This window comes from Dendrobates tinctorius, unplaced genomic scaffold, assembly GCF_039654945.1.
Source record: "Dendrobates tinctorius isolate UK_male_01 unplaced genomic scaffold, ASM3965494v1 ptg000293l, whole genome shotgun sequence".
Classification (NCBI taxonomy): Eukaryota; Metazoa; Chordata; class Amphibia; order Anura; family Dendrobatidae; genus Dendrobates; species Dendrobates tinctorius.
Window position 1 is genome coordinate 19,295,607 of NW_027361960.1, and position 14,350 is coordinate 19,309,956.

The following is a 14,350-nucleotide window of genomic DNA, read 5'->3' on the forward strand; positions in this document are numbered from 1 at the left end:
TTATGCAAAAAAAACTGCCTCAGTTTACAACACACAATTTTGCAACAAATGCTGACAAACTGGGCCAGAAAAAAGGTAGAGGTTAGCACAACCATGCCCAAAAGTCAGTGTTTTAGGTGGGTGGTTCCAGATATTCCTGGGGAAGGGTTTAAAAGTTCTGAATTTGATGCCCTGAATATTGGTAAGTATCCTGTAGGTATGAAAAAAAGAGAAAAATCCAGCTCACCAATGCAGCAATAGGTCCACTGGAGCCCAGAACATAGCCACTGCCATGGACATTAAATGGATAAAGTGAATCTTCCAGGTTTTTGCTAACTCTTCCTAGAGCAGCATGATGCAGGCAAAGAGACCCTGAATCCAACGATGCATCACTTAGTTTACTGGGTGTATCAGTTCTGACAGAATCAGAGCTTTTAGATTGTAGATTTAGCAATGCAACAGAGCAGTGAAAGCAAATCCTGCCCATACTTAGCTCTCTATGTACATTGTCAATAGACAGTGAGCTGCTTATCACAGGAAGGAGTGGAGTCGGAGCAGGGCTCACAAGGTAAGCTAGTCACAGCAATGTTACTCATTAGGTGATTAAAGCTTCAGTCTTAGTAAACAATCCCACAAAGCTGGACATGTGACACATCATTGAGTTAAGTGTTCTAAATCCTACTTCATGATTTCCTCAGTTTACATAGAGAACATCTGCTCAAAGTTTCCCTTTAAGTACAAAGGAGATCCAGCTCAAAGCATCTCAAACTGGATATCGTCTATATCCTTATCCTATAGCTATACCATAAATATTTATGATGTGACTACTCATGTAATCCTGTGTCACCAGCAGACTATAAAACCACTTCCCATGATAATTCCAATATATAGTGTTGGGTGGATTAATCTGTGGGACTCCAGTTCATCGGCCAGGTCAGTAATCCCTGGATGCTGGACGAGAGTCTTGCTGTCATGATCCAGACCAGGTTTTGAGTCCTGTCTTTCCATGTTTCCAGTCTGGTCTTTTCAGGGGTTAACGTTTCTCAACCTCAGTCTGGTTTCAGGTTTGCTCAGAAAGCTCTGCTGCATCCTGCAGGTGGTGTCAGCTATAGTTCTGAAATCGGCATGTGTATCTGACTCTGGTATGTCCTGATTTATTCTGCTGTGATCCCTGACTTGCCTCGTGTCTGTTTATTCCCTCTGTCTGTCCTGACTCAGTGTTTTCCTGTATGTTGGCTCCCTGGTTTTGACTTGGCTTGCATTCGGACCTGATTCTGTCTTTTGTCTTTGTCTTATCCCTTTCCAACCGTTGCTGACCCCCTGGCTTGTTTCTGACCATGTGTACTGCTGTTACCTTGGGTACTTCTGCTCCTGACTGTTTCTGATTCAGCTCGTCTGACCACTTTTTTGCCACATGGTTGCACTTGTGCTGCTGCTCAGTGTTGCTATGCTGTGTGTGCAACCTCTCACTAACACCCCTGGTGTAGGTTGCGCTATATTGCACTGCAGTAGCATTACACTTGTGAATCTCATTCCTTCCAGGATACCTGGCAGGGCTTTTGTTTTTAGCTTGCGATAATATCTGTACATCATGCCGCAGTGATGACGTCATGCCACCCGGTTACTCAAAAGCCTCACTGGGGATCCTATATGGTAAGAGATTCGCGAGCCTCTCATTCAGTGGTCAAGGACTACTGGCCTGGTCTATGGACTGGAGTCCCATTAATCGATCTCACCAATTCTTCCTATAGGTATTGTACAACATGTTTGATATACAAATAACCTTAGACTGCTAATTTATATACAAGACTCAAATATAAAATTATCATCAAGTATCAATTACCATGGCACAATACAAATACCAAGAGCAGTGTGTGCAGCAGGAACAGAGAAGAGATTAGTCTTGTCATGAGACAGTTTGATATTTGGACATAACTCGTTGAATCATCATCATTAGATTAGCTTTTTTTTGTTCATTACCTGCAAGATTAGGCTGCTGGTTCTAATTATGTACACAGGAGACAAATATTGCTGCCTATCTTACACAAACACATCAATAACAACATTATCAAGAAATCTCTAGGCCTTTGTAGATCATTAGAAATGCCGAGATCACAGAATGTACAAGAGCTATAATTCCAAATATCTTTTTTTTATCTGTTCTAAAATGAAGTTTAGTAGTTAAAAACTCTTAATGAGGCAATCCCATAACAGACAATTTGCTTGCCTGAAAGTCGGGAAAATGTTAATTTGAATTAAATAATATACTGCGAAAACAGAAAAGTGGAGGAATGGACTCTCCGAACATGCTAATATCAACGGCTCAATGGTTTCATAGAGTAGATGGCTTTTGGGATCAGAAATGCAGCCAGCATTATTTCCATTCGATATAGGAACCACTTAATGCTTTAGCATATCCAGTCACTCTACTTTTCACCAAATGTCATCAAACATTTATGAAAAATGGCAATGCTTCTATGGGAAATTGGCGGTAGACATGGATACACAGTAGAAGGTGACAGAAAGCTCCTTCCCATGGACAACTTCATAGAAATGAAAAATGATGACTTTCTTATTATACAGCAATGATCTGCGCTTGTTACATTTCACTCATTAAGAAGTACTCTCACTCCTTGTAAAGTAGCATCATTCATTTTTAGTGCTACTAGCTTCATAGACTTCAATAGAAGTGCACACTTTGAAGTATGAATTTTTCACTTAAAATGATATTTTTGATGCAGAACATGGAGGCTTCATTGAATCAGCTATTGTGCTTTGACAGCTTTGTTATCGAGGGCTACAATGCCCTACAATATACAATCATAATTAGCAAAATGAATTGGAGTAAACATCGGGGCAAGTGACCAAGAAGATCAAGAGACACTTAGAGTAGGCAAGCAATGGAAATGCGGCTTTAGGTTAGCAGGAACAGAGCCGTACTATTAGCCAAGCACATAAGAGCGTGCACGAATATATAGCAGAATAGAAATGATCCACGTTGCGAACATCTGGATACTTGTAAGTTATGACACATATTCAGCAATCAAAGCCACTTCCTCGCTGCATTGCAAATGATGAATCGTGTTACAATCAAAAGGGTTTAAAGCACCGGCATCTCTCCATTTTATTTTTTACATTTTCTCACTCAGACAAAATAAGGGCAGATAAGAGTCTACGACAGATATAGAGGCAGTGGATCAGCTGTATCCTTTCATCTCTCTGCAATATCAAACATGCAAATGTATATCAGTGTGGGAGAAAACAGATTTCTCACACTGGTTATATGCTGGTAGCAGACAGATTTTAAGAGTGATCTCAATCAGGCGGAGTGAAGCCATTGTTTATTTTATAGAGATACTGTTTATCTTGTGCAGCTACTGCTTACGGTGTATAAAGTCTGTTAGCACAATTCATTTTTTACTGTCTTTTTGTTTTTAGACACATTTCATTGTTTTGTTATAATTATTACAGGCAGGGTAATGGGTTGCGAACTAGATAGGTTCTGTATTCATCACATAGTAGAGCTCCTCAAATGTAATGTCTACTATAAGATCTGCAAACTATAATACCTACAATGCAAAAAATGCAAAGCTGAAAGACATAGAATGAAAACTAGAAGTGTACAAGGTGTACAACTAAAGCAATACCATAGTTATAGAAGCAATATTTCTTGAAACATAAAAACATATAAAATGACACAGCACAAAGATAAGACAAAAAAGCAGAGCAGCGCGATCATAGCACACCATATATGTTCTAAGTATATGTATAATCAAGTTCACGCACCGACTCCATGTAAATTATGTTTAGGAATGAGCGAGTAGTGAAGTATTCGGATTCGCTGTACTCATTACGAGTACCGCCTAATACTCGGGTACTCGTAACGAGTAGCGAGTCCAATGTAAGTATATGGGAAATGCGAATAATGGGCTGTGTGTGTGCTGGACGGGGACTGTGCGAAAACTGTGCTGGACTGTGCTGGCATGTGCGAAGACTGTGCCAGGCTGTGCGGGACTGTGCTGGCCTGTGCGAAGACTTGCCGGGCTGCGCAGGACTGTGCTGGCCCGTGCGAAGACTGTGCCGGGCCGTGCGGGACTGTGCTGGCCTGTGCGAAGACTGTGCCGGGTTGTGCGGAACTGTGCTGGCCTGTGCGAAGACTGTGCCGGGCTGTGCGGGACTGTGCTGGGCTTTGCAGGTACTGTGCGGGGACTATGCCGGGCTGTGTGGGACTGTGCTGGGCTTTGCAGGACTGCGGGGACTATGCCGGGCTGTGTGGAACTCTGCTGGCCTGTGCGGGACTGTGCTGGGCTGTGCGGGACTGTGCTGGGATGTGCAGGTACTGTGCGGGGACTGTGCTGGGCTGTGCAGGACTGTGCTGGCCTGTGCGGGACTGTGCAGGACTGTGCTGGGCTGTGCGGGACTGTGCTGGGCTGCGCGGGGACTGTGCGGGGACTGTGCTGGGCTGTGCAAGACTGTGCTGGCCTGTGCGGGACTGTGCTGGGCTGTGCAGGACTGTGCTGGGCTGTGCGGGACTGTGCTGGGCTGCGCGGGGACTGTGCGGTCTGTGCCGAATACTGCGAGGCGAGTAGTGAAATACTCGCCAGGATTCGAGTACCGCAAGTACCGCATTACTGGCCGAGTACCGAATCCTAACGCGTATACTGGCTAATCCCTAGTTATGTTACATATTTTTATAACATACAGCAGGTGAAATAAGAATTAAACATGTCACCAATTTGCTAAGTAAATATACTGTATTTCAAAAGGTGCTAATGACCATTATTCTGACCATATGTCGGTAACAACTCATCCAGTCCACACAGGCAAAGAAATCATACCGTAGATGTCCATAAATTAAGTTATGTGTAATAATGAGAAATAACACAGGAAAAAAGTATTGAACAAATGAAGAAAGAGAGGTACAAAAAGCCTGCCACTTGGTGAAAAATAGTATCAGCTGATTCAAGGTGTCTCATTACCAAAATGCCACACAAGAAACATCTCATGATGGGTAAAACCAGTGAGCTGTCTCAAAACCTTCATAGCCTTATTGTAGCAAAACATATTGATGGCATTGGTTACAGAAGAATTTCTAAACTACTGAAGGTTCCAGTGAGCACTGTTGAGGCCGTAATCCCGAAGTGGAAAGAACATAATTTCACCATAAACCGGCCATGACCAGGTGCTCCATGCAAACAGAGGAGTGAAAACAATTATCAGAAAAGTTGTCCAACTGTGGAGAACTACAGAGGACCTGGGATCAGCAGATATATGCACGCTCACCATGCAAAACTCCATTGCTGAACAAAAAACATGTTCAAGCGTGTTTAAAGTTTGCTCAATAACAGATAGACAAGCCTGGGAAATACTGAAAGAATATATTCTGGTCGGATGAGATAAAATTTTAATCCTTTGGATGTCATAAAACACACCATCTTTGGATGCCAAAAACACTGCAAATCACCGCAAAAACACAGTACCAACAGTGAAGTTTGAAGATGGGAACATCATGGCATGGCGATGTTTGTTAGCATACAGCACTGGCAAACTTCATATGATAGAAGGAAGGATGAATGGATAACTGTATCTAGACATTCTTGATAAAAATCCTATTTATGTTATGCAGATATTTGGTGCAACTTATTTTGTTATAGACTGAGTATGAAATAATTTTACAGAGCAATGCAATCAAATGTTATCAAAATGGAGGATAGTGATAATGACCTCAGTCAGAAGTCCGATACCTACAAGAAGAGTCCTAAAGTAGAGCATATATGGGGCAAATGTTTTACTTTTTTTCATAGATGTCCATAGGATTTACTGTATTTACTGTGACATTGGATAATGAGTAGAGCTGGCCACAAACTCTAGATTGCTATTGGCCAGACCCTTTGTCTCTCCAACTCCATTGGGAGAAAGTTGGGAAAGTTGGGACATGTTCAAACACATTAAGTGGCCACATTTTGTGGATTGAGTCTACATTAATCTAAAGGATTTGTAAACCAGTGAGGCTATTTTTATGCGTAAATGGAGGACAATATCTACATTTCTTTCTCTGAGATACAATTAATAATCGTCTACTTATAGAGCAAGACTGTAACTACTCAATAATATCTATTGAATTTTAGACACATGGCACTATGCTCGGAATATATCCCAGCAAATTGTGTCATTTATCATTTCTTACAGTAGGTCTCATTTAACTAAAATTAGTCAAGCTGCTACTAAAGGAAACACATCTTGGCTAATATGGCGCAATCAGACATCACGTTCACTTTTCCTACATTTTTTTTCTGCGTAGAATAGTGAAACAGATTTTAGAACATTATATAAGAAATTGCTTTCCATTATACATGTATTACATCACATAGAAGAATGTGAACAGTTAAATTAGTGGTAATTGATTCTATCAGACCTTGTGGAGAAAGAATCCATGGTGACTATGAGCTAAATAGAATGTGGAATACCGAGATGTTAATACAGTTAAAGTAACAAGTTTTCTTTGTTACAGAAATGAAGAAACTGCCATTATCACTTAAGTCTGGCTATGAATCCAATGAACCAGTAACAATGGCTGTCAATTGGAATTTGGTTGTATCAAGAGCCCATCCAAATTATAAGCTCGTGTTTATAGCACGCAGACTGACAACAAATGCTCATCTCATCAAAAGCTACAGAACTTTAAAATGTAATTATTAGGAGATTATCCAATGGCTCCAGCGCTTCTGCACTCGGTTTAATAAGCTGTACGTGAGATGTACCATAAATTAAAAGTAATTTTATTACAACCCAGCACTGGGAATGTGGTTGCTGATCTCCAAATGGAGTTAGCTGTGAAAATACATTATCTAAGCATTGTTACCATACCCCATGATTCCTTTTACTCAAAAATAAATTGATTCAATTTACAAGATAATGTACAGTTACAGTTTTGAGAAAAAAAACCATCCAATCAGTATTTCAACACTTTTCTAGATGAGGCTAAGGCTAGTTTCACACTAGCGTTTAAACGACGCGCGCATGGCGCCGCTAAGCCACGCCCCCTGCCGGCTCCCTGCCCGCCCCTTCCTGTTATCGCCTCCTCCGAGCGCAGAGGGCTGCATGCGTTATGCGCACCCTATCTTTAGCATAGGGTGCGCAGGCCGTGCGCAACTATGAATATAGCGTGCGCTGCGCATTTTTGGAGGTGCCACGTGCGCGCCGAACGCAGCATGTTGCATTTTGGCGCGCACGGCGCACATTCAAAAATGCGCAGCGCACGCTATATTCATAGTTGCGCACGGCCTGCGCACCCTATGCTAAAGATAGGGTGCGCATAACGCATGCAGCCCTCTGCGCTCGGAGGAGGCGATAACAGGAAGGGGCAGGCAGGGAGCCGGCAGGGGGCGTGGCTTAGCGGCGCCGTGCGCGCGTCGTTTAAACGCTAGTGTGAAACTAGCCTTAAACTGAACACATCACTAATCTGCAGCTGTCTAGTTATTTCATAAAAGAGTGAGCAGCCCCTTATTGGTGATTTTCTAAATATCACCTATTAACAAAAGAGGAATTAGTAACCCTAACTCCCCCCAACTTTCTAGCAAAAGTTGTCTCTATCTTCCAGGTTGTGAGATGAAGGAATGCAGAGCAGGATCCCACAACCCTCCATGGTCCTTCTTGTAGCAAAAAAAGGAGATCTTGCTCCATGCACTAACCATGCGCTGTTACATGCTTTACTAAGCCCTTACCGAAACATAGGAACCCCCAATTGATGTTACTGTAATAGCCTATGATACTACACAACAGTCCTGAGTTAGTCTAAAGAATGGAATCTTGTGAGATTTTGCTAAAATAATGTGAGAGGGACCGCAGAGAGTTGTGGGATCTCTCTCTACATGTTGGGATCCAACAACTTGTAAGTTCGAGGACAACTTCTGCTAGAATGTCGGGCCCTTTTGGGTGTGTTAGAGTTACTTCTGGCCATTTTTGTTAAGAGGTGATATTTAGAATAATCACCAATGTCGGGCTGCCCACTCATTTATTAAATAAAAAGGGCACTCCCAGATTGATGACGGGTACTGCATAAATGCCAACGTAAAAATCCAGACCTACCATTCATGTTCTTGAAGATGTTGAGAATTGGGAGAATCTGGCGGTAGTAAGGTACAAGGGCTTCTCCCACCATTTCTGCTGAAACTACCAGGTGCTGTAGTACTTTTAGGGTGGTGCATATCACTTGACGATTACGAATATTCAAAGCATCTAAAACAAGATTTCAAGGTTTAGATTACAGTGTATATACACTCATTAACATGAGAAACTCTTAATTTAGCATGGGTCAAAATCAAAAGATAGGTCCATACTGGTCACACTTTAAAAATACTTCTAAAATATCAATCATATAATACCCATTATTAATTCCGTGGATTTTATCGATAACCGATATGGTGTCATTGTCTATGAACTATGTAATGAATGTACATTTCTTTTGTTCTGTTTCAACTCTACAAATCTAAGTACAAGCATCACAGGACGGTACTACAGTGGCATGTAAAATTTGGGCACCTCTGGCCAAAGTTACTATTATTGTGAACAGTTAAGAAACTTGAAGATGAAATGATCTCTAAAAGGCCTAAAGGTAAAAATGACACATTTCCTTTATATTTTAGGCAAAAAAATATATTGTCATTTTTTTTTTCATTTTAAAAATTGCATTCAAAGAAAATGGCAAAACCTACAAAAGTAACTCTGATAAAAAGGGTCAATACATCAAGTATTTTAAAATATCAAAAGTCTTTATAATAATATACAGGCAGGTATGTGGTGGCTGAAAACAGAACTCTAAGCCTTTTAGAGATTATTTCATCTTCAAGTTGCTTAATTGTTCACGATAACAGTAATTTTGACCATGGGTGTCCAAACTTTTACATGGCGCTGAATGCTACTCATGAATGTCTGATATTCAGTCCACTATCTTCTACCATGTATTGATGTTTGATAATGTCTTGCAACAGGTTGCCATTTGCTCGATTAAAGCTCATCACTGATCACCCACTTATGTCTAACAATCCAACAATCAATAATTGTGAACTAATCAATTCACTACCTATACATGTAGCCTAATCAAATGCAGTATGCTGCTGTTAGGGTGCAGTGGGTTCCCTTACCTACTGACCCTCTGTAAAGCTTCATACTTTATACTTATGGTATATCTGCTGCTTGCATTTAAAAAAGAATTGACCCTTAATTAAATGATCAATACTTCTTCAACATAGTCATTTCAAATAGAGTACTTATAGTGCAAATCCTTGAACAAATGTATACCTTATTATGAAGAGGTTGTCCGGGACTAAACAACTAATGACCTATCCATAGGGTTTGTGCACACAACTGTATTTTCGGTAAGAGTGCTATCTGTTACCCTCTTCCTCCCTGGGCGCTTTTCCATTTTTCATTTTCATTTTTTCCTCCCCTTCTTCCAAGAGCCATAACTTTTTATTTTTCCATCAAAATAGCTGTATGTGAGCTTGTTTTTTGCAGAATGAGTTGTACTTTTGAATGACACCATTGATTTTACCACATAGTGTACTGGAAAGCGTGAAAAAAATTGCAAGCGAGGTGAAATTGCAAAAAAAGGCTCAATTACACTTTTTTTGTTCATTATATGGTAGAACTGACCTCGTAAGATGATTTCCCAGGTCTGTATGAATATGCAGATATCAAAGATGTACTGGTTCTTTTTCATTTAATTGGTGAAAAAAATTCTGAAATTTGTGTAAAAAAAGATTTTTTGTGTTTGACTCCATTTGACTCCATTTTCCGAGACCCGTAGCGTTTTCATTTTCCAATATCTGGGGCTGTGTAATGGCCTATTTTTTGTACCCTGTTTTTATTGATACCATTTTGGAAAAGATACGATATTTTAAAATAATCTTATTGCAATTTATTGCAATGTTGTGGTGACCAAAAAACGTTTAGATTTTTTTTACCGATCGGATTAATTTATATTTGTATATTTATAATTATTACATTATAAATATACACATATTTGATATCGCTGTGTGCCAAATCGCCCAATCTATCAATGTAAAAAAAAGAATTAACCTGATCGCTAAACGGCATTACGAGAAAAAAATTAAAAACGCCAGAATTACGTTTTTTTGGTCGCCGCTACATTGCAATAATATGCAATAACAGGTGATCAAAAGAATGTATCTACACCAAAATTGTACCAATAAAAATGTCAGCTCAGCATGCAGAAAATAAGCCCTCACCCAGCCCCAGATCATGAAAAATGGAAACGCTAAAGGTCTCGGAAAATGGGGCAATTTTTTATTTGTAACAAATTGTGGATTTTTTTTTCACCACTTAAATAATAAAGAACCTAGACATGTTTAGTGTCTATGATCTTGTAATGACCTGGAGAATCATAATGGCAAGTCAGTTTTAGCATGGTAAAAAAAAAAAAAAAACACCTGTGGGATTGCACTTTCTTTTGCAATTTCACCGCACTTGGATTTTTTTCCCTGTTTTCCAATAGATAATATGTTCAAATCAATGGTGTCATTCAAATTACAACTTGTCCTGCAAAAAACATGCCTTCACATGGCCATATTGACAGAAAAATAGAAAAGTTATGGGACTGGGAATAAAGGGAGCAAAAAACGAAAACGCAAAAACGGAAAATGGCAAGTGGGTTAAGGGGTTAAAGAGGTGCCAAAGTGAGTTTCTAAAGAAGTTTTGAGGTCAAAATCCGCCATCCAAACCATGTATTCTGTTGTTGGTGAATAAGATGGAACACGGGAACATTACGGGATAGGCAAGGATTTCCCAGAATGTCTAAGGAAACCATTCAAGATGTGAAACAGAGACTTGTGCCACCTCCATGTAAATTGTTGCACCGGCTTTCCTAAGAGACAGGTATGTTGTATTACACATGTCAACGAGAGGCCAAGAAAAGGTCGTGTTTGCCCATACAAAGTCACTGTTATTCAGGAAATAAAAGAGCTCGATCAAGAGATTCGATATTGGGTCGGATATACAGAAACAAGCCACACACATGACAGACACACCATGAGAACTTAGAGTGAGAAATTCAGGCTATGACCCGAGACATCCTGTGGAACACATTCAACAATATGGAAAGATGTGTGCAGGCGTGCTTAGATGCGAATGGTGGACATTTTCAACACTTGTATTAAAACCTCAGTTTCTCATGAACCAAGGTATGTGCAGTCCAAGTCTCAGTACTATAGATTGTCTCTTAGAAGGTACAGTAATTTTTCAGGGTAAAGTAGCAGGTGAATCACCCTGTAGATCCGTAATGGATACTGATAAATGTTGATAAAACCAACTGACTAATAATGTCAACAAAAATAGCATCAACACCTTTACCCCCAAGGGTGATTTGCATGTTAATGACCCGGCCAATATTTTACAATTCTGACCACTGTCCCTTTATGAGGTAATAACTCTGGAACGCTTCCGTGGATCCCGGTGATTCTAACACTGTTTTCTTGAAACATATTGTACTTCATGATAGTGGCAAAATTTATTTGATAAGACTTGCGTTTATTTGTGAAAAAAATTGAAATTTGGTGAAAACTTTGAATTTTCACGCCCTTAAATCACAGAGATATGGCACACAAAACACTTAATAAGTAACATTTCCCACATGTTTACTTTATATAACCACAATTTTGGAACCAAAATTTTATTTTGTTAGGAAGTTATAAGGGTTAAAAGTTAAACAGCGATTTCTCATTTTTACAACACCATTTTTTGGGGGGGACCACATCACATTTGAAGTCACTTTGAGGGGTCTATATGATAGAAAATACCAAAAAGTGACACCATTCTAAAATCTTCACCACTGAAGGTGCTCAAAACCATATTCAAGAAGTTTATTAACCCTTCAGGTGCGCCACAGGAATTTTTGGAATGTTTTAAAAAAATGAACATTTTACTTTTTTTTGCAAAAAAAATACTTCAGGTCCAATTTTTTTCATTTTACCAAAGGTAACAGGAGAAATTGGACCCCAAAAGTTGTACAATTTGTCCTGAGTATGCTGATACCACATATGCTGGGGTAAACCACTGTTTGGGCGCATGGCAGAGCTTGGAAGGGAAGGAGCACCGTTTGACTTTTCAATGCAAAATTGCCTGGAATTGAGATCGGATGCCATGTTGCATTTGGTGAGCCCCTGATGTGCCTAAACAGTGGAAACCCCCACAAGTGACACCATTTTGGAAACTAGACCCACTAAGGAAATTATCTAGAGGTGTGGTGAGCCCTTTGAACCCCCAAGTGTCTCACAGATGTTTATAACGTACAACTGTAAAAATGAAAATTAATATTTTTTTACAAAAATTGTCTTTTTGCTCCCAATTTTTTATTTTTACAAGGTGAAAAGGAGAAATTGGACCCCAAAAGTTGTTGACCAATTTGTACTGAGTACGCAGATACCCTATATGTGGGGGGAAATCACTGTTTGGGTGCACAGCAGAGCTCAGAAAGGAAGGAGCGCCATTTGACTTTTTCAATGCAAAATTGGCTGGAATTGAGATCGGACGTCATGTCACGTTTGGAGAGCCCCTGATGTGCCTAAACAGTGGAAACATCAATTATAACTCCAACCCTAACCCCAACACACCCCTAACCCTAATCCCAGCCCTAACCATAACCCTAACCACAAACCTAACCCTAACACACCCCTAACTCTAATCCCAACCCTAACCCTAATCCTAACCCTAATCCCAACCCTAATCCAAACCCTAACCCTGGGTTTTATAGCGGGTTTATGTTTGGCAGCTGTCACACGCTAAAAGACGCTTTTTATCGCAAAAAATTGTTTTTGCATTACCACATTTTGAGAGCTATAATTTTTCCATATCTTGGCCCACAGAGTCATGTGAGGTCTTGTTTTTTGCAGGACGAGCTGACGTTTTTATTGGTATCATTTTTGGGCACATAACATTTATTGATTTCTTTTTATTACGATTTTTGGGAGGCAGAATGAACAAAAAACAGCAATTCATTAATTTTTTTGTGAGGAGCGTTTATACCCTTCCCCACGTGGTAAAATTGATAAAGCAGTTTTATTCTTCAGGTTAGTTCGATTACAGCGAATACCTCATTTATATTTTTTTATGTTTTGGCGCTTTTATACAATAAAAACTATTTTATATAAAAAATAATTGTTTTTGCATCGGTTTATTCTGAGAGCTATAACTTTTTTAGTTTTCCGGTGATGGAGCTGTATGGAAGCTCATTTTATGTGGGACAAGATGATGTTTTCCACGATATCATGTTTATTTATATCCTTCTTTTTGATCGCGTGTTATTGCACTTTTTGTTTGACGGTATGATGATAAAGCATTGGTTTTTGCCTTGTTTTTTTTTTAGAGTTTTCACTGAAGGGGTTTTATAGGTGGGGTCATTATGGACACGGCGATACTAAATATGTGTATTTTATTGTTTTTTTATTTACATAATTAAATGTATTTTTTGGGGAAATGTTTATTTATTTTTTTATTTAGGAAGCTCAATGCTTCCCTATGCCACTGGAATGCTGTGATCTTGTTTGACTGCAGTGTGTCGGGGGTTAAAGTGTCCATGACTGCTCCTGGCACTTACTGGCAGGTGTCAGCTGTGAGAATCAGCTGACACCCGGCCGCGATCGGCCGCGCACCCCCCCTGTCTGCGCAGCCGATCACGATTACGTACTATCCCGTGGTCAGAATGTCACGGGTTTCATGGATGGGATAGAACGTCTAATGTCAGAATGGGGTTAAAGACTGTAAAAAATTGTCTACATAAATATCTGAAATCTTGACAGACTTTCAATAATACCAATGTTAAAAAAAGCTTTAGTGAAGCTTTTCAAAACAGTAACATACAGCAGACTTAACATTTGCAGCAGCATCTTTCTTGGAAACCTGTTCCAATACAGACACAGCTGTCTCATCCTCTCTTTTCTTATGAGTACTTAGTGGGAGGATAACCAAGGCAAGCATTCCTTCTAAACCAACAATCAGAGAATTAGTCATGTCTCAGAAAGAGACGACAGATGTGGACTGTACCTATTTGCTGGCAATGTTTATTTCCATAGGAGGATGTAGTAATATAATTTTTCCTAAAGAACAGCAGCCTAGAAGCTGCGCCAATGAATGGAGCATTATGTTAAGCATCTAGCTTTAAGTTATACAAAGTCGTGAATTAATTAGAGGTAATGCTGCATAATTATAGCATGAACTACACAATGAAAAATATTATGCTCATTCATTTCTATCTGCGTGCCCCCCTCAACTCTGTGAACGTATTCACAGGCAAGTTTTGTGTTCTCAGCTCACAATGAAGCTTTTCTCATCATGAATAGATTTATCAGCCGCCGTC

General features: G+C 39.8%; 1 protein-coding gene across 3 annotated transcripts in view; it reads right to left on the reverse strand.

The window, feature by feature from the left end:
* Positions 1-14,350, reverse strand: part of PACRG (parkin coregulated) — a 792,905-nt gene that overhangs the window by 311,052 nt on the left and 467,503 nt on the right. For all 3 annotated transcript variants that reach the window (XM_073560176.1, XM_073560174.1, XM_073560175.1), the window contains one exon: positions 8,068-8,217. In XM_073560176.1, the coding sequence (XP_073416277.1) occupies positions 8,068-8,217 (150 nt within the window). The remainder of the gene's footprint in view (positions 1-8,067; positions 8,218-14,350) is intronic.